The sequence below is a fragment of the Ilyonectria robusta genome (genome assembly GCF_021365365.1).
Source record: "Ilyonectria robusta strain PMI_751 chromosome Unknown BGZ61scaffold_2, whole genome shotgun sequence".
Classification (NCBI taxonomy): Eukaryota; Fungi; Ascomycota; class Sordariomycetes; order Hypocreales; family Nectriaceae; genus Ilyonectria; species Ilyonectria robusta.
In genome coordinates this window covers 1,502,672-1,524,476 of record NW_025764436.1, presented here as the reverse complement: position 1 = coordinate 1,524,476, position 21,805 = coordinate 1,502,672, and the positions used below count along the sequence as shown (strand labels likewise).

At 54.3% G+C, this 21,805-nt stretch overlaps 7 protein-coding genes across 7 annotated transcripts; 2 read left to right on the top strand and 5 right to left on the bottom strand.

Moving 5' to 3' along the window:
* Positions 1-830: 830 nt before the first annotated feature.
* On the bottom strand, positions 831-2,572 carry BGZ61DRAFT_87331 (uncharacterized protein). The gene is made up of 3 exons (XM_046257170.1): positions 2,517-2,572; positions 1,875-2,464; positions 831-1,819 (listed from the first exon to the last, which is right to left on the bottom strand). Exons 2-3 carry the CDS (start codon positions 2,451-2,453, stop codon positions 1,115-1,117), a joined length of 1,284 nt encoding a protein of 427 aa, XP_046110662.1. The 5' UTR covers positions 2,454-2,464; positions 2,517-2,572; the 3' UTR covers positions 831-1,114.
* A 145-nt stretch (positions 2,573-2,717) lies between these two features.
* Positions 2,718-4,393, top strand: BGZ61DRAFT_380363 (WD40-repeat-containing domain protein). Its single transcript, XM_046242624.1, has 3 exons — positions 2,718-3,047; positions 3,125-3,350; positions 3,401-4,393. Exons 1-3 carry the CDS (start codon positions 2,875-2,877, stop codon positions 4,055-4,057), a joined length of 1,056 nt encoding a protein of 351 aa, XP_046110661.1. The 5' UTR covers positions 2,718-2,874; the 3' UTR covers positions 4,058-4,393.
* A 2-nt stretch (positions 4,394-4,395) lies between these two features.
* On the bottom strand, positions 4,396-6,816 carry BGZ61DRAFT_583751 (P-loop containing nucleoside triphosphate hydrolase protein). The gene is made up of 2 exons (XM_046256335.1): positions 6,274-6,816; positions 4,396-6,221 (listed from the first exon to the last, which is right to left on the bottom strand). The coding sequence occupies exons 1-2, from the start codon at positions 6,627-6,629 to the stop codon at positions 4,619-4,621; spliced, it is 1,959 nt and encodes a 652-aa protein (XP_046110660.1). The 5' UTR covers positions 6,630-6,816; the 3' UTR covers positions 4,396-4,618.
* A 253-nt stretch (positions 6,817-7,069) lies between these two features.
* BGZ61DRAFT_87279 (uncharacterized protein) lies at positions 7,070-8,323 on the bottom strand. The gene is made up of 2 exons (XM_046257169.1): positions 7,743-8,323; positions 7,070-7,679 (listed from the first exon to the last, which is right to left on the bottom strand). The coding sequence occupies exons 1-2, from the start codon at positions 8,143-8,145 to the stop codon at positions 7,096-7,098; spliced, it is 987 nt and encodes a 328-aa protein (XP_046110659.1). The 5' UTR covers positions 8,146-8,323; the 3' UTR covers positions 7,070-7,095.
* A 796-nt stretch (positions 8,324-9,119) lies between these two features.
* BGZ61DRAFT_472250 (uncharacterized protein) lies at positions 9,120-13,133 on the bottom strand (the record flags this gene model as incomplete). Its single annotated transcript, XM_046248315.1, has 4 exons — positions 9,120-9,746; positions 9,799-12,759; positions 12,811-12,901; positions 12,958-13,133. The coding sequence occupies 4 exons, from the start codon at positions 13,131-13,133 to the stop codon at positions 9,120-9,122; spliced, it is 3,855 nt and encodes a 1,284-aa protein (XP_046110658.1).
* A 365-nt stretch (positions 13,134-13,498) lies between these two features.
* BGZ61DRAFT_380353 (condensin complex component SMC2) lies at positions 13,499-17,490 on the top strand. Its single transcript, XM_046242623.1, has 5 exons — positions 13,499-13,592; positions 13,647-13,687; positions 13,740-13,860; positions 13,922-17,010; positions 17,080-17,490. The coding sequence occupies exons 1-5, from the start codon at positions 13,566-13,568 to the stop codon at positions 17,342-17,344; spliced, it is 3,543 nt and encodes a 1,180-aa protein (XP_046110657.1). The 5' UTR covers positions 13,499-13,565; the 3' UTR covers positions 17,345-17,490.
* An 80-nt stretch (positions 17,491-17,570) lies between these two features.
* On the bottom strand, positions 17,571-19,182 carry BGZ61DRAFT_472248 (uncharacterized protein; the record flags this gene model as incomplete). Its single annotated transcript, XM_046248314.1, has 4 exons — positions 17,571-17,808; positions 17,864-17,969; positions 18,026-18,101; positions 18,208-19,182. The coding sequence occupies 4 exons, from the start codon at positions 19,180-19,182 to the stop codon at positions 17,571-17,573; spliced, it is 1,395 nt and encodes a 464-aa protein (XP_046110656.1).
* Between the last annotated feature and the right edge of the window lie 2,623 nt (positions 19,183-21,805).

Below are 21,805 nucleotides of genomic sequence, written 5' to 3'. Positions count from 1 at the left end.
TTGCCCGAGGCTTCGTTACCCGTCACTAGTATCCAGTACCACCACAAACAGGGGGCCTACCAAGCTACCATTTTGAATCGGTCGTCCTTGGCTTGTCAGATGAAGTTCAACCGTCACACAAGTTCCACCCTAAGAGCGGGTCTATCTCCTCCCAATTCCCCAACCCAGCTGAGTGGGCCTCGTCTTAGAACGCAGCACCGCAACTTTTGCTCTAAATGCGCGCCAATGCACGGAATACGCCAGGCTTGGAATGTCTAGGACGGACTGGTTCTCGGCCCCTTACTTATGCCTTGTTCTTAAATTTTCCGCTATTGGGCCGTCAATGCCGAGGAGTGTCGCGCCAAGATGTGGCTAGTAGGCATGTCTGATCGCAGGGTTCTTAAAGTCTCAATTTCCTTCGTTTCTTTCCCTTGTTTAAGAAAGAACCAGATGTTGTCCAAGTTACCGAGGTACCCAATTCTCAGCAACAATGGCAATGCGGCGGGTGGATATCAACTTCGCCGGTTTCGTAATATACGTACGGCGGTGACACTATTCTCGGACAAGGCAGCCTTGGTGTGGAGTGTTGAGGTTTGCCAATATCTTGATCCCAGCGACGGGACTGTCAGCCAATGCAAAGACACACTTGACGTATATCCACTTAACCGCCAAATGGGGGGCCGCGTAGCTGAAGGAGTTCCCCAGATGACGATCTTGTGCCCGCCACGACAGACGTGAAGCCTTGAGTTCCCCCGCGTACCAACCACATGGTCAATTCTAACGGCGGATGCAGCAGAAACGCGAGGGGAGTGGCGGTGTAGTTAAGGCAAAATCTAGGCCAGTTCGAAAAGGTTCGGACTATTAATCCAATGCCGATACTCTTGACTTCTCTTCTCATACACCACCAAGACATGAGCTAGACTGGGAACCAATATACATTGCCAGCAAGGCGATATGACAACCTGTCTTAGCCTGAGATCGGAAAGGTTGGTGGTGACAAGTCTGCTCCTCGCCAAGTTTGGATTAAGAGGCACCGAGCTATGTATAATTGGCCGACTATGGCACACGTTCACTCCCTGTGCTGAAATGTAACTACATGCATGGATTTACTCTCATCCATACGGTTACAGATACATCAAAAAGCCTTTGAGATCGCCTTACTTGGTACTGGATTCCCATCATCATCAAACTCCGCCCATTGGAAGAACCCACAACTCTCCTTTTCCGGGACATTACTAGCGTAACACATCCAAAAGTATCGGCCAAAATTCTCCTTCTTCCTTTGCACAACTCGCAGCACACATGGCATTTTGCAAGGGCACTTGGGCGTAAATCTTGGGTGCATGTTCGCACGGTAATCTCGGTATGTAATGTTGATTCGTGCTGTTCCCGCCACGGGGTGTGGGTCGATCGACAACGCGGCGGAGATACAGTGCTTCCACTCCTCCTGCATCTCGGCATGCATCACGAGTAGCGAGTTGTGGGGAAGGTGGATAGAGATCTGGCCCTCTGCATCGGGGTCTTCGACGGATTTGTTGTCGCTGTCCTTGGGAATGACTTTGCGGACTCGAAACTCGCGAGCAACTCCGAGAGACAGCGAGCCGATGACGGCTCGTGGTCCAAGATAGGTGAGCCGATCGCTATGCCAGCCTACATTTTCCTGAGGCCCATTGTAGCAGTTCACGAAGGCAGCATTTGGCGTCCAGGAGTCTGGTGGTTGATATCGCAACTTCTTCCCGCCTGGGTATCGAGCTTTTATTCGTTTTTGCACCTCCCTATTAACTGCATCCTGGACTTTGGGCTTGACCCTGGCAAGTTGTGGTGTGATCCGTCGGACATCCTGAGAACTATTAGGTTTTCAAGCAATTGGGGTGGTTATTGTGCCCAAGACATACTGTCAACCGAGCACCATTGTAGTGATACTCAGTCTTCTGGCGCCTGATTTCATCATAGCTTTCAACATAAAAGCTCGATGTATGTGGGCTTGAAACCACATTCTCAAAGAGCTTGAAGGTTATCTTCTCGTATGATTTCGACTCCTCTAATAGCTCCTCCAGGAGCTCGTTAGCTTCCTCCGGGGGGAGGAAGTTGTGTACAATGGTGCAAGGCGTATACTCCGCAACATCCTCTGGGTCGTATAGGTGAAGAGTGCTGCCTTTCTTGGGTTTGAGTTTCTTCTTCGCTGGGGACGTGGCGTTGCTGGGGGCAGCGTACTCCTTTAAGGATTTCTGGTAGCCAATACCCCGGCTGCCCTTTTTGGTCGGCGAGGGGACTCTGAGTGAAGCTGATGCTTCTGAAACAGAACCATCGTGAGCTAATAGAATGTCAAGTAGTGCCTCTTGGTCGAGTTTTGGATGCAGAGATGACAAGAGAGCCAATTTGATCTCTGTCGGTTCTTCGGACTCTGCACACCCCACAGGTACTTGGGGGTCTGGTGTGAACTTGCGTTTGGGACGCGTCAAGAACGATTTCATAGTCTCAACACCTAATAACCGGGTTTAACAATAGCAATACGCCGATTCTCCTGCAGAACATACTGGGGAGACAGCAGCAGGCTGGGGAGAATGAGCAACCTGATTTTTGGCGACTCCGCTTATCACGGAGGTGAAGGGCGCGGTGGCGGATGCGACAGCCACGCGAAAGCACGTGATATTCGGCGGGGAAATATATCAACTCTGTAAGTGCATCGAAAGTGGCTAGGTAAGGTATGACGCATTTATGGTTAGTTGCATCGGTCAGCTCCCCGCGGCTTGGCTCATTACCGAGGCACATGCTATTACAACTCCCACCTTCATGCGGGCTCGGCCATACACATCATGGTGAATTGCAGTTTTTCTATATCATAACAGTTCTGTTGTCGATGCGCCCTGTCTCTGGCGCCCCCCATCCGGCAGAATGGCTGCAATGCTTGAGTTCCGCACGCAAGGGTACAATCCCTATGCCGTGAAGTACTCGCCATACTACGACTCGCGCATCGCCGTCGCGAGCTCCGCCAACTTCGGCATCGTGGGCAATGGTCGGGTCTTCGCCCTCGGGCTGACGGCCCAGGGCATCCAGGTCGAGAAAACGTATGCGCGCTTTTCCCTCGCGCCTAGGCGACGCCGCCAGCGGCATGGCCAGAGACTGACATGTGCCCCCCTGGCAGGTTCGATACCAATGATGCGCTCTACGATTTGGCTTGGTCAGAGATCAACGAGAACCAGCTGATAGTCGCCTGTGGAGATGGATCGCTCAAGCTCTTCGACTTGGGCGTGGACGAATTCCCGATCATGAACTTCCACGAACACAAGCGGGAGACTTTCTCAGTGTGTTGGAGCCCCGTCACCAAGGACACCTTTGTGTCGAGCTCGTGGGACGGCACAATCAAGCTTGTCAGTTGAGTTTGCATCTTGCGTCTATTAAAGCTACTGACATCTTCCAGTGGTCTCCAACTCGAAACCATTCCATCAAGACGCTCCCCGTGGGAAACTGCACGTACAGCACATCCTTCTGCCCCTCCAACCCCGCCCTCATCTCAGCCGTGTCCTCCGACTCCTACCTCCGCATCTTCGACCTCCGAACTCCGTCTTCGGCCAAGTACCACCTCACCACCGCCATCCCTGTCCATGCGCCACCCGCCCAACCCACCATGGCCGTCAGTCCTCCGAGTGCGCCGGCTGAGATCCTCACGCACGACTGGAACAAGTACAGGGACACCGTAATTGCGACGGGCGGCGTGGATCGAGTCCTGCGCACATTTGATATTCGAAATCCAGCAGGCGGGCCTCTTGCTGTCATGCAGGGCCACGAGTACGCCGTCCGCAGGTTGGCGTGGAGTCCCCATGCAAGCGACACTCTAATCAGCGCGAGTTACGACATGACGGTTCGTCTCTGGAATGACGGATCAGCACAACCCCAGAACCCGGAAATGGGTCCTGCAATTGGCGCGCAAATGGGAATCATGAACCGCCATACCGAGTTCGTCACTGGAGTGGACTGGTGTTTGTTTGGGATGGGCGGCTGGGTGGCCTCAGTTGGCTGGGATGAGAGGGTCCTGCTGTGGGATGCCAACATGATGATGGGCCAGCGAGGTCCCTGAGTATCGGATCAGGTTACGACTATTCTGGGCGTTGATACAGGAGTTTATCTGCGGCTTTCGTAACAATTGGTCGGGTTGGCGTTTGGGACGGCTACCAAGCGAATTGATCGCGGGGTGCTGGAGCATACATATCTCAGAAAATCGCCTGGACGGGCACCATTATCATGATACCAGGATAGAACAGTGTTTTCTGGTTACATCAGTTCCCAATTCCCCTCCTGCGACATGGGGTGGTACGAAAGAGGACAAGTTTACTAGTTCCAAATGTCACAAATTGGGGACCCAAAGAGATAAGGGAGGCAAGTTGATCAGATATGTCATAATAGCATAATTAACATGATTGTTCTAAGTAGAGTTTTGTGGACTAGAGCCACATGGATATGATGCTGCCCTCGTAGTAACTAATTACAAGCCGTACACCTTTTTGTCCTATCTTACACCCGCCTATACCATACATCACGCCCAGTATAAGTACAAAGTCCACCCCTACAACCAACAATAATTCATGAAATGCGTATGCGTAGCTGGCGTGCAACCGGATCATGCCAATGCGCTACCATCTTAAAAACTCGAGCTACCGTAGTCACGGCCGCCGCGTCCACCACGTCCACCTCGGTCGCCACGGCCGCCACGGCCACCACGGCCGCCGTCGTCCCGGAAGGCGTTCCTCGCCATGGAATCGAACATATCGCCACCGGATCGGTTCGAGTCAGATCGACCCGATCCACGTCGGTCACCATAACCGCCTCTTCGGTCACCGCCATCACGGTCGCGGCTACGGCCACCATCATCGGAGATGTTCATGCCCGGGGCGCGAGACAATCCCATGAGAGTAACCCACCTGCGTGACACGGTGGGAGGGGTAGTCCAGCCCCAACCGTGAACGGTCCATTCGTTCACGTCCTCGGCCACAGCAATCTTGTCGGTGGCAGTACCAAACATGGATGTGTAGGTGGAGCCCAGCAAGCTGCGGGGCATCACTCCGAAGAGGCTCTTCATCTCGGAGTGAGCGGCAGTCGACTCACCCGATGCCAGGTCAATCTCGGCACTCTCCAGGGTGCCGTCCTGCTTGATGGGGAGTCCCTTCAACATCTTTCGGGCACTGGGAACGGAGGCATGGGGGATGATGAGCCAACCCTCACCCTCCTTGTTTTGTCGTCCAGTGCGTCCCAGACGGTGAATGTACGACTCTCGGTCTCTAGGGGTATCTACCTGGATGACGTGCGTGACATCAGGGAAGTCCATGCCTCGAGCAGTTACGTCAGAAGACATGAGAATTCCTTCCTTTGCCCTACGGAACTCATCAGCGGCCTTCTGTCGCTGACCCTGAGTGAGCTTTGACTGTAGGACGTAGGAGGAAACGGGTCGAGAATCACCAGACGCATTGCGCTGACGCTGGTAAGCCAATTCTCCTGCGAGCTCCACCAAGGAGGTAGTGTTGAAGTAGACAATAGCCTTGAAAGGTCGACCGTTGGGGTCTTCGTTGGCCTTGGCAACCTCACGGTCGACAAGCTCAAACAAAGAGGGGAAGACATTGGACCAGCTGGTCACAGGAGCAATGCGCTGAGGGACTTTGTCGTGAGTGAGCGAGTCGTTCTCAGCAATTGTTTGGACAAACTCGAAATCCTCAGGGCGAACCATTGTGCGGGCCAGGCGAATAACGTTATCAGGGATGGTTGCCGAGACGAGCATGGTCTGGCGAACCTTCTCGGTGGTGGTGGGGAGACACTTGATGATCTCGTTCAACTCCCTTTCGAATCCAACATCAAGCATTCGATCGGCCTCGTCCAGAACAAGGGCGGCCAGGTTCGGTGCGTCAATGCCGCTTCGGGTGTCCTGAAGCAGATCATTCAATCGACCGGGGGTGGCAACAAGAAGATGGCAGCCATCTCGTCGAGTTCTGTTCAGCATGGAGCGCTTGTCGGTACCACCAACGGCACACTGCACCACCAGACCAGTGTGCTTGACAAGACGGCGGGCCTCGGCTGCAATTTGCTCGGCAAGTTCTCGGGTAGGCGAAAGCACAATGCCACGAATATCGTTGGAGCGAGCGTTGTACTTGGCGCCTCTGCGGGCGAGGGAAGGGTCTTCGACAAGCATCCTCTGTAGGAGAGGGAGAAGGAAGGCCAGGGTCTTGCCGGTACCGGTCTTGGCTTGGGCGACACTGAGATTGTTAGAGGGGTGGAGCAAGAGGAGGAAGTAGGTTCAATGCTTACATATCGGTTCCCTTGAGAGCAGGGGTGATGGTCTTGGCTTGGACGGGCGTCATGTTGTCGTAGCTCATGCCTTCGGTGATGGCGGTGATAAGATTGGGATGAACACCTTCCAAGTCGGCGAACTTGGGCACCGCATCGATAGGTGCGGCGACTGGGGCCTCATCTTGCGCTGCCGGGGCTTCGCTGCTGTATGCTCGCGAGATAGATGCGATTCTGTTCAGGGGAGAGAGAGTAGAAAGGACAGGCACAATCTGGCGCCTGGCAATGGGCAGGGTGGTTCGGGTCTGTGAGAGCAACGAGGCGGTGGCAGTGGCCCTGGCCTGGTTGGCGCATCGCCGGAGGCTGTTTCTGAACATTGCGGCGGAAGACGGCCGATATTATTAAGCCGTAAGAGATTGGACACAAATAAAGAAGAAACAAAAGTGGTGATGGGAGGGACAAAAGGTGTTGAAGGGAAGAGAGGCGAGTTGTCGCGTCGCAGAATGGGATAGAACGGGTAGTTTTTTTTTTCTCCCGCAGGGATCTGCCCACCATGAGTTATCCAGTTGGCATGTATCTTATCGGTTAAGTGGGCGAATGGCGGGCGCTAGTCCCAGGTGGTCACGTGGCCTCGCGATGTTTATTGCCGGTCATTTTCACCTGATTAATCCAGCACCCGCCATAGGTGGGAGCCAGGGATGGTTACTGTGTGCTATGCGCCTTAGGATAGTCATCAAATGTTGTCAATTCTTGTCGCCATCAAAGGCGAGTTCATGTAATCATGGCGTTTAAGTCTATATCTCTACTAGTTCCAGCCGAAATCAAAACATATACCCAATCTAATCAGATGGCGCTTCTGGCCCCGACAATGGACAGGCCCTCGCCAAGACCGTCCGAGATGCCTTGAGCAACACCATCAACCGTCCATATTACCGCCTCTAGGAGAACCTGTCCAACCTTTCCGTCGTTCATCTGGCACATCGACTCGGTGAGTGAGGCGCTCTGCTTCCCAATCGAGTTGGCAATTTCCAGCCCATGCCCAACTACCGTCTCGGAGACCTTGTATTTCCGTTCCATCCTTGCCGCATATTTGAGCAGATACATCAAGTACGGCATCAGAAAACTGAGTAAGAATATCAAGTTGACCACAGTCATTTGAACACCGCGGTGGAGAATTGACCTTGGCTGGGGAGGAGCCGGCAGGGCCCTGGAGCCAGCTCCAGGCCGGACTGCTACAAGGTTGAGATGGGTGACGTCCTCCGGGAGAGCGGACTGAATCCGCCTCAGTTCGCAAGCGTCGAGATCCTGGGGAAGTGCCTTGAGCAGATACGTCACCCCGTCGATGAAAGCCTTCCGTTCGAAAATAACGTCCTCGTCTGCCATTGCTGGCTTACCTCCATCGATGGAAATATTTACGAGACTAGTGCCTATGACGAAATATGGTCAGTATGGTGCTGGATTGTGGGTCGGGGGAGTAGATTCTGCCATACCCTGTCGCGCAAACTTCCAATGGACGCCAGAGGCTGCCCTAACAGTCTGGTCATCGTCGACAGTTTCCGAGTAGAGGACCCTGCTCATAGGCCTCGGGGATATGGCCTTGGAGTCTGGGTCATCGCGAGCATCACTCTGGTCCAAGATCTCCACAACTCGTCCCTCCGGCTTCGGGGCCGGGACATCAGCCTCAGAGAGCGGCCGAGGCTTTGCCTCTGGCATGAGGACACCCGATCTCAAGGTGTGGAGACTAATGCTGCGGCGAAGAAAGCGAATAGGTCCCATGCTGGATTGCAGCGATGTGGGAAGCATGGCGACGACGGTTGAGATCCTGCTCTCGGTGATTTGATCTACCTTGACTTCTTGGAAGCCCTGCATGAAGGTTCTGGTACTGGAAGACATGGTGCGATATGGTAGAGCTCGATGCTAGTTCAAAGGCGACTCGGATGTGCGCGAATTGAAGAGCCGGCTGTAGTGGCTTTGACTGAGAGGGAGCTTCTACGGCTTCGGCGGCCAAATCATGATGTTGAAGGCAGTGTCGTAGTCCAAACCAACGGGATGATAAGCATGTGAACGGTCGGGTCGGGTCGATCTGAGGAGAAGACGGACAGGACGGACAGGACGGATAAGAAGCGAATTTGGTGGTTAGTAGAGGATGCCAGAGTTCCCAAGAAGCACCGCCAAAGGAATCAGGGCCAGCTGGTGAGCGACATAAGCATGGATGGCAGGCAAAGATGCAGCAAGCGCGCAGTTATCTATCAACCGCGCCTACAGTGTCTACACGCAACTCCTGACATGTGAAAGCCACGGCCGGGAAAAAAACTGTTGGGCCAGGATCCGATACGACCAAGGATACCTTGCACCTTTTTTAGATCGAATGATAAGCGTCCCCGTTCCAATGAGCTCGCGACAGGTGGAGAAGCGGTGACTTCTAGCTTTCCTTTATGCTCAAAAGCACTCCACCAGAGTCCCAGAGTCTCCGTCGGCCGCCGTCCGCCTGTGACGGGTCCACTCCCCCGGTGCAACCTCCGACATCCTTCCCGGGAGACCGGCATACATCATCGACGTTGCATGGCGCTGCACATGCCTGGTAGTATGTAAACAAATCTCATTGTTTCATCAATGCATGCCTGGATTCCCAATGACTAAGTAATTCAATTCCGTACCCGGTCTCCATGCGCCAAACAAAAGTCCCCTGCCAAGCCGCGTCTATGCCAATGTACAATTTGCCGTCAATGATGCCATCTCGCTGCAACGTAAAATCAACCCACTCTTCCATGTCCAGTTGCACTTGTGGCATTTCCTTCCAGGTTTCGCCTCTGCCTGAGCCCTTGGCAGCCTCTCGTCGCCATATTAAAATCACCATGTGCAGGGCGTTACATCATCTCATATGTCCATCCTCCTTCTCGCCTCATTTTATCACGCACTGCCAGGTCCTTGCGGATATCTTCCTCTGTCAGCCGGTCGGCACCGCTCCAGTTGGCACTGGACGTTCGAGCGCGGAACTTGTGCGATCGGTCCTTGCTCTTGCTGAAAACCTCGTCCATGTTCAATGGCGCGGGGGGGCCGAAGATTTGCGATGGATCCATCAACTCCTGTCGCATGAGAGCTCGGCGAAGATCGGGTGAATCGGCCCAAGCAGCAGTAATACCATGTGACTCGTCGTCGTCGTCTTCGTCATCATCGTCATCCGTCATGATTTCGGGCAGTTCAATGGACTCGCCGTTCTGGAATCGTGGCGAGGATCTGAGAGCAGACTTCACTGCTGACTTAGCACCGTTCATCGCACCAGGACGAGCTGGTGTCTTGTATGACTGTCCCGCAGGGTTGGGGTTTGGTGCAAATGGAATTGCGCCCTTCGAGATTTGTGCCATATCTAGGGGGTGGGATGCCTTGCTTTGGCTAGTGTGTTGAGCAGTCACCGTGGCTTTGAACAAGTCTCGCGTAGCGCTCTGTGGCACATTAGTGTAGCCACTCTGGAACACGGATTTCGCCTGCAAGTCCTAATTAAAGTCAGTTCTGTTTCCTATAACCGGACATGTGGGAGGCCCATACCTTCTTAAAGCCACCTGATGGACGGACAGGCGGTCCCTTGATGTTCGGCGGGTTATCCATCTCCAATTCATCCGCGAACTCATCACTCGTACGGCGTCGCTTTGCATCCTTGGCTTGATATTGAGCTCCGCCATAGGAGGGGGCATGTCGGGCCTGGCCCTGCTCACTGCCGTCCTGGCCAAGTGCCCGCTTGAGCACAGACTTGGAGGCATTCGACAAAACAGCGCTCACCGGCCGTCCAGTATCCTCCTGTGACCTAAAAATGCCAGAGTTCATGCGTGACGGTGGCCGAGTTGGTGGGCGATCCTCTCGCTGAGACTTATCGTGTGTCGTGCTATGATCGGGAGGGCCATTTGGCTGCGATCGAACTGCTGGAGGCGGTGCCCGGGTTTGCTTCGCCTTCTCGATGGCTGCTTGCCGTTGGGAATTCTTCTTTGCATCTGCGTGTTCGCGGTCCTTCAGTTTCTGTCGTTCGGCCTCCTGTCGGCGTTGCAGCTCCTGCTTTCGCTGCTCCTCTTGGGCTGCTGCCCTCTTCCGTTCGAACTCTGCCTTGGCATCCCGTCGCCTTTGTGCCTCACGCTCATCCTGCTCTTTCTTCCTTGCCGCCATGTCCAGTGCTTTTGGGCGACCGGTCGATGAAACGGAGCTCTTGAGACTTTGCATCGATGGTTTCGGTTGCACAGATGCCTTGCTTGCTTTGCTTCCTGGTTGCTGAGATTGAGAGCCAGTGGACACAATTGAGTCCTGAAAACTAGCCGACATGGTGCTGCTCGTAGGTTGGAACTGGGAATGCTGGGATCCTGTGTTCACTCTGATGACCGTGGGAGCCTGTTTGGCCTTACCCGGCTTCATTGGCCTTCTCACCTCTTTGCGAGTGCTTTGGCCAGGTCCAGCTGATCGCGGTGCGGGAGGGACAGTGGATGGCGCATCCATCATGTCAACGTCTTGTTCCGTCTGCTGAGTCTTGGCTTTGCGGGGACTGGTCCTGGTTGGCTTGGGAGTCTCCTTGCCAGCACTATTCTCGATGTCCTTCTTCAAGCTAACCTGCTTTTCCATAGCAGCAATCTTTTCTTGCTCCTTGCTGAAGACTCGGACCTTGTCTCGTTCCTTCTCTCGGGCCTTCTCAAGTTTCTCCATCTGCTCCGCCATGTGCATCGCCTCCCTCTCGCGACGCTTCTCCTCCTTCTCGCGCTCTACCGAAGCCCTAGTGCGCCTGGGAGCAGGACGAGCTGGGCTCCCGTCTCGGCGAGACGGGCTCTCCAGTTCCATTCGCAGTGATTCGTGGCTTGGCTTCGGAACGACAGACTCTGTTGATGGAGCAGGATAGATCCCAAGACGGGTTGTGGATGGAGACAACATTGATGACTTTCCCTCGGCACTTATCGCAGCGCTGCTTGCAAGAAGACCCTTAGAGCTCTTCAAAATGGACGACAGCTTGTTTTTGACTTGTTTTAGAGGGCTATCGCGGAAGCTTCGAGATGGTGACTTCGAGGGCGTCTGAGAGCGAGTTTTTTCTGAGACAGTTTCCATGGCCAAAGATGGATTCGAGACGGAGACAGTCTTCTTCAGTGGACTTCCATCCTGGTGGTCAGACGAGGCAGTAGTTGGGATAGCCGAAACAGATGCAGATTTAGCATGTCCTAGGAAACTAGGCCGTTGAGGCATGGTCAACCCTCGATGGAGAGGAGACTGAGTTGCCTCGTGCAAATCCGCCTGCGTGACTGCGGGGCCTACAGCAATGTCCTTGCCATGGATCCCCTCCATCACATCGGTAGTGTGGCTTTTAAAGAGGGTCGGCCGCACGTCAGCCATTTCAGGTAGAACAGGTTCAACGGCAGGTGGGTCAATCCAATCGTCGTCGTCGTCTTCAGGGAAGGCTCCAGGAGTCGTTGTAGTCTCTTGCTTCTTCGGGGACGGAGACTTCGGTTCTTGCATTGGCTGAGGGGCAGCTGTCGTAGGTTGTTGAAGAGAAATAAGACTGTGAAGCGATTTTGAGGGCCTGCCACCGTTCGGTTGTGATTTGCCAAGCATATTAATCTGGTCTTGTAGTCTCTGGGTGTATGTTTTGTTGTGATGCATTGCAAGATCTTCAGGTTCTTGAGATTCCTGGACGGGGACGGAAGGAAAGTCATCCACGTCCATTTCGTCATCCTGATCGTCATCATCCGATGAGTCTTGTTTGGCGTAGTTCCCAAGGCTCTTGCCTCCAGTGTGCCTGTTGTAGTAGCTCGTCCTGTTATGATCGAGATGACTAGTTCGAGACACGCGTGCACCAGCACTCTTTCCGGCCGTCAGAGGCTCTCTCGCGGGCAACGACGCGAAATTTAGGCTGCTCTTTCGGACAACAGGTCGAATGGGGCTAGATCCGTCAGAGGGGGACCGAGCATCCCCAGGGGAGTCCTCGTCTGGTTGAGTTTCGTCAACCTCATCGATCGTCTCCGTTCCAGGCTGGGTTTTGGCAGGCGAAGAAGGATTTGTAGAAACGTAACGCGACGCGAGAGGTGAAGTCACAACATCGTCATGTTCAAGAGGTTTCTCAAACTCAGTAGGAGATGTGACAACGGCCGTGTTGTGCTCAGTTGTGACGCGTGTTGTCTGATCTTCTTTGGCAGTTCGGAAAGTCTTGTCAGGGGATTCTGGCGCGGTTGGTCGCGCCGGGCTCTGCTTGACGGGAACCGTGGTTGGTCCATGAAGCACGACATGGTCAACGTGTGAGACATCATCCTCATCAATGAGGTCAACATCCATCGAGCCAACGTCCTGGCTTCCATAATAACCTGAATCCTGAGTTGCTGGCTGGGCTTGTGTCGGCTTTGGTGAGAACACGTCGCGTCGTGGAGAGCCAGTCTTCACAGGGCTGGGTGAGGCCGGTTGTAGTCGAGGAGACTGGATTTTACTGAGTTGTTGTGCGAAACGATTTGCTGTGCTGGTCGGTGTCGCGCCGAAAACGTTGGAGAGAGGCTAGGATATATTAGTATGTATTCTCAATCCACTCATGGTGTCGACGCTCACCACTCTGGGCTCGCCAGGTTGCGCCTTACGCGCCGTACGTGGCGTCTTTCCGCGAAGCTTGCCCGGGGTTTTGAAGGTCTCGGCGATGTTCCTATAATCACATCAGTCGCTGCGTTTCCTGCGACCAGGGGACGCGGGTACACCTACGTCTCATTTTCATTAAAGATACCAGCCATATGCTCGTTGAGCCAGTCTAGCTCGTTCCGAGCGGAGTAGGTGAACTCTTCAACCTCTGAGTCCACGATTTGGAGTGCAGACGCGCGCTCCTCAGCGACCCACGCCGCCGAACCAACTTGAAGTCGCGGTCCTCGCATTGCTGCCATTGTGTCGAATTCGATGGGTTGCGCGAGATGGAGGAAGGTGGCCGAAGTCGACTATGGTCGTCTCTAGGAGATCATAAACGCATCGGGGTTGTGTATCGGTGCGAAGTCGTGGTGCTTGGGAGCTTCAAGGTAGAGTGAGCTTGTTTGATAACATGGAGAGCTTGGGGGAATGGGTGGCTCGCATTCCAGGTCACAATCCAATGTTTTGATTCTGTCCTAATAGGGCTAGCGCCTTTCCAGAGTGGGACATGCCCTAGATTCGCGTCTCCCACCCCCCATACGTGATGATGTCAGCAGTCACGTGGTGATAGCCTTCTTATCGGCCACGGATCCCGCTATTTGTTTACTTTCGTGTCGCGCCTCCAGCGTCGGTGCTAAGCGACGAAACAAAGCCTCTAGGATATACGTCGTTGCAACCCGGCGTCGACCAAAATGAGGGTTATTGAAGTGATTATTGACGTAAGATGCGGTTTGACGCTGATTTAACGATGAATAAGTCTGACTATTTTCCAGGGCTTCAAGTCGTACGCCGTGCGTACAGTGATTTCAGGATGGTAAATACGCACCAGAGAGGGGAAGTTGCGTGCGACGACTGACCATGTCTAGGGACGAGAGCTTCAACTCCATCACCGGCCTCAATGGCAGTGGAAAGTCAAACATCCTTGATTCTATTTGCTTTGTCCTGGGCATTACCAACATGTCAACCGTTCGAGCGCAAAACCTCCAGGTCAGTCGCCAGATGGCAACCCCCCCCCCCCAATTGCATCCCGCTGACATCGCCGTCGTAGGATCTGATCTACAAGCGCGGCCAGGCTGGCGTCACTAAAGCCAGTGTCACGATCGTTTTCGACAACAGAGATACCAAGAAGTCGCCGATCGGTTTCGAGGAGTATGCCACGATTAGTGTCACCCGCCAAATTGTTCTTGGGGGCACCTCGAAGTACCTCATCAATGGACACCGGGCGCAACAACAAACCGTTCAGAATCTATTCCAGTCGGTTCAGTTGAACATCAACAACCCGAATTTCCTCATCATGCAGGGTCGCATCACCAAGGTCCTAAACATGAAGGCGGTTGAGATCCTGGCAATGATTGAGGAAGCCGCGGGAACAAGGATGTTCGAGGACCGACGAGATAAAGCACTTAAAACTATGGCCAAGAAGGAGATGAAGTTGGTGGAACTCCGGGAACTGCTCAAGGATGAGATTGAGCCCAAGCTCGAGAAACTACGGACCGAGAAGCGAGCATTCCTGGACTTTCAACAGACCCAGAACGACCTGGAGCGACTCACGAGAGTCGTTGTTGCGTACGACTATGTCCGCTGCCAGGAGAAGCTGAGGCAGTCAGCTGCGGACCTCGAAGGAAAGAAGCGAAGGCGATGGGACCTGGAGGAATCTGCAACACGGCTACGAAGCGAGATTTCGCATCTTGAGGAAGACGTCAAGAAGGTGCGGACCCAGCGAGACAAGGAACTCAGGAAGGGGGGCAAGGCGCAGGCGCTGGAAGAGGCGACAAAGAAGCATTCCAACGAGCTAGTGAGACTTGCCACTGTACTCGATTTGAAGAACTCAAGTCTGGCAGAGGAGAAGGAGAAGCAGATTGCGATCGAAAAGGCGGTCTCCGAGTCAGAGGCAACACTCAAGGACAAGACGGCGGCATTCGAGAATGCCAAGGCCAAGTATGATGCGGCGAAGAATGATCTCGAGCAACAAAATCAAGACGCCGAGTCCAAGGAGGAGCTTCTCCAAACTCTACAAACCGGTGTGGCCTCCAAGGATGGCCAGGAAAACGGTTACCAAGGACAACTCCAGGACGCCAAAGCCCGCGCCACCACGGCTGCGACTGAGCAAGAACAAGCCAAGATCAAGATTTCTCACTTAGAAAAGCGGATCAAAGAAGAGGAACCCAGGGCCAAAAAGGCAAAGGAACAGAATGCCGACCTCCTACGTGACCTCGATGGCCTGAAGGTACAAGCCCAAAAGTTAGAGAAGGAGCTCAGTCGACTTGGGTTTGAACCAGGCCAGGAGGAGGAGATGTACAAGCAGGAGTCAACTTTGCAACAAACCGTTCGGAACCTCAGGCAGGAATCCGACAAACTCAAACGGCAAGTTGCGAACATCGACTTCAACTATGCTGATCCGGTTCCCAACTTTGACCGATCCAAGGTCAAAGGATTAGTTGCTCAGCTCTTTACTTTGGACAAAGAGCATACTGCAGCGGGTACTGCGTTGGAGATCTGTGCCGGTGGGCGCCTTTACAATGTCGTGGTTGACTCAGAAGTGACTGGCACTCAGCTTCTACAAAAGGGAAAGCTCAGGAAGCGAGTTACAATTATCCCCCTCAACAAGATTGCAGCCTTCAAAGCTTCGGCTCAAACCATTGCCACGGCACAGAAGATCGCACCCGGCAAGGTTGACCTTGCTCTGTCCCTGGTCGGATATGATGACGAGGTCTCGGCCGCCATGGAGTACGTGTTTGGCAACACCCTTGTGTGTGCTGATGCGGATACTGCCAAGAAGGTCACATTCGATCCCAATGTCCGGATGAGGAGCATAACTCTTGAGGGTGATGCATACGACCCATCCGGCACGTTGTCTGGTGGCAGTTCACCAAACTCCAGCGGCGTTTTGGTAACTCTCCAGAAGCTCAACAGCCTCACTCGACAACTAAGTGAAGCTGAGTATTCTCTGAAGGAACTTCAGGTCAGAATATCTAAAGAGAAGTCTAAGCTTGACCAAGCTCGTCGGATCAAGCAAGATTTGGACCTGAAGAGCCACGAGATTAAGCTCGCCGAGGAACAGATTGGCGGCAACTCTTCGTCCTCCATCATTCAGGAGGTTGCGAAAATGAAGTCAACAATCACCGAGCTCAAGGAGGGCATATCTGAGGCCAAGGTCCGCCAGGCCAAGGCGACTGCGGATATCAAGAGCATTGAGAAGGACATGAACGACTTTGACAACAACAAAGATGCCAAACTCACTGAGCTACAGAAGAGCCTTGATAAACTCCGAGCTGGCCTCAGCAAAAATGCTGCGGCCGTCAAGGCACTTCAGAAGGGGTTGCAGGGTGCTCAACTCGATTCCGAGCAAGCCGGTGTAGACCTTTCTGCCGCCCGTGAGCAGCTTCAGGAGGCCGAGGTTGGAATCAAGGCTCAACAACAAGACATTGAGGATATTGTCAAGCAACAAGCCAAGCTCAATGAGACTCACGACGCTGTGCAGGCTGAGCTCGATGACGAGCGCGCAAAGCTTCACCTCTTTGACGATGAGCTACGGGCTCTGGAGGACGCCATCCGCTCCAAGAACGGGCGAATCGCTGAGGAGGGCCTCGAGATGCAGAAGCTCGGCCATCTCGTAGACAAGTTCCACAAAGAGCAACAGGGCGCCGCCGAGAACGTCACCCACCTGGAGAAGGAGCACGAATGGATCCATGATGAAAAAGACAAATTCGGCCGGAACGGCACGCCCTACGATTTCCAGGGCCAAAACATTGGCGAGTGCAAGTCAACATTGCGTAACCTGACCGAGCGCTTCCAGGGGATGAAGAAGAAGATCAACCCCAAGGTCATGAACATGATTGACAGCGTTGAGAAGAAGGAGGTCTCTCTGAAGCACATGATCAAGACTGTCATTCGCGATAAACGAAAGATTGAGGAAACCATTGTCAGTCTGGACGACTACAAGAAGAAGGCCTTGCATGAGACTTGGGAGAAGGTCAACGGCGACTTTGGCCAGATCTTCTCGGAATTGCTCCCCGGCGGCAGCTTTGCCAAGCTGGATCCCCCAGAGAACAAGACTATCAGCGACGGTCTCGAGGTCAAGGTCTGCCTGGGCAAGGTTTGGAAACAGAGCTTGACCGAGTTGAGTGGTGGTCAGAGGTAAGAATCCCTTTCCAAAGCAAGGTATTGATGTCAAGAAGGAAGTTGCTAACCGCAAGGGACCTGCAGATCACTCGTCGCCTTGTCGCTCATCATGGCTCTGCTCCAATTCAAGCCTGCACCCATGTACATTCTCGATGAGGTCGACGCCGCGCTGGATCTGTCGCACACGCAAAACATCGGTCGTCTCATCAAGACCCGGTTCAAGGGCTCGCAATTCATCGTTGTCAGTCTGAAGGACGGCATGTTCCAGAACGCGAACCGTATTTTCCGGACGCGCTTCAGCGAGGGCACCAGTATGGTGCAAGCCTTGACGCCAGCGGATATGAGGTAATGTCACGGAGTCATGCGATGTATGAATGGCGTGTCAATGAGGAATGACGGAACATATGGGCGTGTTTATACACGAGGCGTGGGTCGGGGCACGGGAAGGCAGCGTTTGGTGGTTTGACAAGATACCGATCGATGTAATGAGGACATGGATAAATGAAGTTTCCGTTTAAATCAATGCAATTGTTAATACATCTAACCCAGACCACCCACCCTTGTACTAGTACATGCTACTGTTTGATGTAGAGATGCGAACCACGTTTCACGACGTCAATGCTCATGCCAACTTCGATGTAGGCGTCAGGTTCATCGACGCTCTTGGCATTGGGGAACATGGGACACAACTGCATCCCCATGCATCCCATCTTAGGAGCCCCTTCATCAACGTCGCGGAACTTTCTGAGCGCGCGGTCGGGTTCGACCTTGTGGCGGATGCCCGTTTGGGGATCAACGTTGGGCAATTTGCACCTGGATCGGTCAGTTGGGTTCTGGTTTGGGTAGTTTGGATTGTGGGACAACCTACCGAACTGTCCGGCACGAAACGTCAAAATGGCACTCTTCGTTGGTGGACGGGTGTTTGAGGTTGATGACCTTCCAGGTCTCTTCCTCGTATTCTTCGCTCCCGGAAGCTTAGGTAGATCAGTTAGTCTGCGAAGCTAAGGCAAGGGGTTCAGGGGGGGCGCACTAATAATGTTGGGCCTGAATCGGCGTGCATCGAGTTCTTCCATGGCCTCGTCCTTGAGGAGTAGGGTGTCGAGGTTCTGCATGCTAGTCAAGCTAAGCAGGTGGAGGGGATACTGGTAGAAAGATTGTCAATCGGAGGGTCCGAGATAGGCTAGCAAAATGGAAAAATGGTAAATGACTTACACCATCATGGAAGTCGACGACAGGCTGGTAACCAAGCTCGCTTTTTCGCTGGGCATTGCGGAAAACCTCTCTCCGCTTCGACGGGTCCATCCTGAACAACCCGAGGCGATGTTGGACGCCCAGATACTGAGCCAGCTCTGGGGGAAGCTCAGTTTCCACATTGAGCGCGAATATAACGTCATTCCAGATCTTGACATTTGCAAATGTGTAGCCACAAGCCTTGATGTCTTGATCGGAGGGGAACGAGACTGGCAACATGAATTCCTTCTCGGGCTCAGCCTGGAGGCCACGGCTTAACTTTGCCGACACCCACTGCGCCAGGCCTCGCAGGCCGTGGTCCATCCACGGGAATCTCACAACCAAGAACGCCTCGTCCACCTTACCAAGCAGCCTGCTAGTCTTTGTCGGATCTGGAGTCCAAAGGTCGACCTTGACATTGGCCAAAAGTGGAAGCTGCCTCAGAGTCAGGAACTGCCACACCGGCTTAGCCTGTAGAGGACCGGAGGCGGCGCCGGCTCCGGCGGGAGCGCGCAGCTGGGCAAAGGTGTATAGGCGGTCAAACTCAAGGCCCGAGGACAGGACCCTGCTGCGGGCGAGCTCGATGCCTCTGCACGACTTGATCGGGTAGATGTACAAGCTCTGGACCTTGGCAGAGCGGCCGGGCTGGGCGCGGTGGACGGGCGACATCTGGTCCCGGAGGTTGGTGGAACTCGGCGGCAGGCCGAGCATGGAGTGGGTCTGGCGGAGGGCATCGCTGCGCTCGACCGGGATGGGCGGGAAGAGGATAAAGACGGGGACAAGAAAGGCGACGAGAGTGACGACGAGCAGGAGGAGCGAGACGGCGTCCAGCTGGTAGACGAAGGCCGGCAGCGTCGTCGTGGAGAAGTGGCCGAGCCTCTGGACGAGGGCGGAAGCATGCGTAGCGTCTGCGAGCTGGCTCTGCAGGCCAAACGCCCCCGATCCGGGTTGGGACATTGAATGGCCAGATGTGCTCTCTCGCAGCTGCAGCTACTATCTCGGCGGTGGCGGGAGAAAAGGGAGGGCCGTACTGTAGCGGCGGGAACACGGGCGAGAGATTGGCGGTTGCACAAGGGGTGAGGGTTTTTTTCCCGGTTCGGTTGCTAGGCGGTAGTTGGGTAATTTAGTCGCTCTGAAGCCAGATGCCAGATGCCAGATTCCAAGTTCCAGATTGAAGAGATGTTGTTGTTAGACTTCGACTGTAGTCTGAATGACCAGACGCTCACTGGCCCGATAGGCCCACTTCTCAAACGCCTTCCGTGCCCCCGTTTGCCCCCGAATGTCTGAGCGCTGCAGGACGTGGCGCATTGACCGTTTGAGCCGGGACTGACTGATGACTTACTGTGACCGACTTTTGACTGAGACTGACCTACCGTGACCGACTTTGACTGAGAGGTAGTCACTGTGACTGCGACAGTGGCTAGTGAGTATGTCACGGCGCCTCGATGGATGGTCCAGCAATATGAGACATCATTCCATACTCTGTACCTTAGGTAGTCCGCCTTGATAGTACACGAAGCTGATGGTGTTGAAGACCTGATTGCTGATTGGCAACCCCAGCACGTTCAGCCCGCTGCGTCATGGTGGGGAGTTTCCGCGGCTGATTTGATGATTCGCGCAGGATTTGCACTGTCAGGTACAGGGTAGTTCGGTCAGCCCTCTCCGGGGACGGACGGCACCCATCACCCATGCAGCCAGGATGGCAATTGATACGAAAAAGTATCCACCAACTCCCGAGTCCAGCTGCACAATTGAGGCGCGCACTTACAAAGTTAGCTCTCAGTCCTCCTGCGAGTGTGCGGGAACTGTGCTGTAAGCGTGTAAGCGTGCCAGATGGTCCCGAGCGTGGCGATTTTCAGTGGCGATTACTGCATTGGTAGCCGTGCCTATTGTGTGTCTGTGTGGGGGGACGGGGGGGCCGAGAACCACGACGGCTGAGAATCGTGGATGGGAATTGGCCTTCACAGATCGAGTTGTACTACGTAATGCACTGCCTGGCGGGGACATGCCAGCCATGCACGTACCGCACAATCTCGATCGCCCGTCACATCACCCCATGCTGTTGGTCTCAGTCCAACACCTGCAGGAGGAATACGTGTCGATAGGTCCCCAAGGTGCTCCGCGCCAACAGTAAAACGTACCAAAAAAACCTTAGTCTCGAGCTTCCCCATCCCGTTTTTAGGGTACTGCCACCAACGAGCTCTGATACGTAGGAATTGGCGAGCCAGAGATCCCGAGGGGCGGTCAAGTGCATTTGCCCTTTCATGGAATGTCCTCGTGGCTGGTCCAGCGCCGCTCACAAGAGAACTAGGGAGCTAGAAAGTGCTATACTACCGACGTATTGTCCCTGGAACGGGTGTCACCTCAGCTGAACTGGGATAGTGTCAGTTGGTGACGCAAAAAGGGAAGAGGAAAATCGATCTAGGAACGCATCCGCACTCACCTCGTAGCTCGGTCGTTGAACTCCGCCGTGTTACGTGTTTCCCCCCTCAAACCACACGATCCAATATTGTGGTCGGTCACTGCCAGGCCGTAGTCTCGCCGCGGAGTACTCACCCCATCTTACGCACATTGGCTGCAATCTCCAGACCCTAAAATGATCTGCCCGCTCTGAACAGCTGAAGGGCGGGCCTAGAGCTGAAGACTATCGTCGTCCCATGCTCCTCGCTGATCTACTCAGCTGCACATACGAAGTGCAAATCACTTCCAGGGTAAGGGTACGAACGAGGCCGGCAATATCGGGACGCATCCCGCCAAGCCGCTCGAGCCAGATTGCAGTCAGTACTCCTCACCATGCGCTCCCTCTCAGCTCCGTGCAGCTGTGCAGGAGAAGGGAAGAGGAGCTCCCGCATTGATCACCCTGAGGCTGACGGAAGAGACCATCCACACCACCATTTTCTGTTTCCCTGATGTTTCCGGTGACTGACTCGTGGCGTACGCAGCGACGGGCAGACGCTGGGAGACAAACATTTCGCTGACGGGTGTCCCAATGCGGTCGCCAACTAAAAGTTAGCATGGATGGTGAGCAATTGGGGTTGGTTGCCAACGTCTCTGTCAGCGTCCAACCTACACGCCATGGCCGTAGCGCGTGCCGTACTCCCCGCATGGCATGCCGCACTCCGTTCTCCGAACGCTGGTGCTGGATCTCCGTGGTATACATGTTCATGCTGGCCCAATCTCACATGACGAGGAGAAGTGCGGACGACCCAAAAATAGGCCGCCCACCACTGGCACGCAGTAGGGTTACAGTAGGTATAGTAGCTCGACCATTGGAACCAAGTTTTCGATGGTTCAGTATGCCGTGGCGGGCGACGGGCCAGGGCCTGCTATCCCCCGCTCGTGCGGAATGCTTGTTGGTGTAAAGTCGGACCTGGATGACGGTGCCCCACACACACGCCCACCTGTTGGCCCTCTCCCATCCCCACTGGAGTGACCATCCTCGCTCACACTCACGCAGGTGTTATGACACACGCGCGCGCCCCATCTGCAGGGCAGGGCAGGGCCGGGGCCGGCCAAGAGCCATAGACATCGCAGAGGATGAGGCCAAGACTCGAGGAGATCCACGGCCGGGCTGAGGAGG

Coding starts and splice junctions, on each gene's coding strand:
- BGZ61DRAFT_87331 (XM_046257170.1), bottom strand. CDS start 2,453: ATGAAATCGTTCTTGACGCGTCCCAAACGCAAGTTCACACCAGACCCC. Junction 1,820..1,874: donor ACAATGGTGCTCGGTTGACA/GTATGTCTTGGG, acceptor AATAGTTCTCAG/GATGTCCGACGGATCACACC.
- BGZ61DRAFT_380363 (XM_046242624.1), top strand. CDS start 2,875: ATGGCTGCAATGCTTGAGTTCCGCACGCAAGGGTACAATCCCTATGCC. Junction 3,048..3,124: donor GGCATCCAGGTCGAGAAAAC/GTATGCGCGCTT, acceptor CCCCCCTGGCAG/GTTCGATACCAATGATGCGC. Junction 3,351..3,400: donor GGGACGGCACAATCAAGCTT/GTCAGTTGAGTT, acceptor GACATCTTCCAG/TGGTCTCCAACTCGAAACCA.
- BGZ61DRAFT_583751 (XM_046256335.1), bottom strand. CDS start 6,629: ATGTTCAGAAACAGCCTCCGGCGATGCGCCAACCAGGCCAGGGCCACT. Junction 6,222..6,273: donor GCTCTCAAGGGAACCGATAT/GTAAGCATTGAA, acceptor TAACAATCTCAG/TGTCGCCCAAGCCAAGACCG.
- BGZ61DRAFT_87279 (XM_046257169.1), bottom strand. CDS start 8,145: ATGTCTTCCAGTACCAGAACCTTCATGCAGGGCTTCCAAGAAGTCAAG. Junction 7,680..7,742: donor TTGGAAGTTTGCGCGACAGG/GTATGGCAGAAT, acceptor ATTTCGTCATAG/GCACTAGTCTCGTAAATATT.
- BGZ61DRAFT_380353 (XM_046242623.1), top strand. CDS start 13,566: ATGAGGGTTATTGAAGTGATTATTGAC. Junction 13,688..13,739: donor CGTACAGTGATTTCAGGATG/GTAAATACGCAC, acceptor GACCATGTCTAG/GGACGAGAGCTTCAACTCCA. Junction 17,011..17,079: donor GAGTTGAGTGGTGGTCAGAG/GTAAGAATCCCT, acceptor AGGGACCTGCAG/ATCACTCGTCGCCTTGTCGC.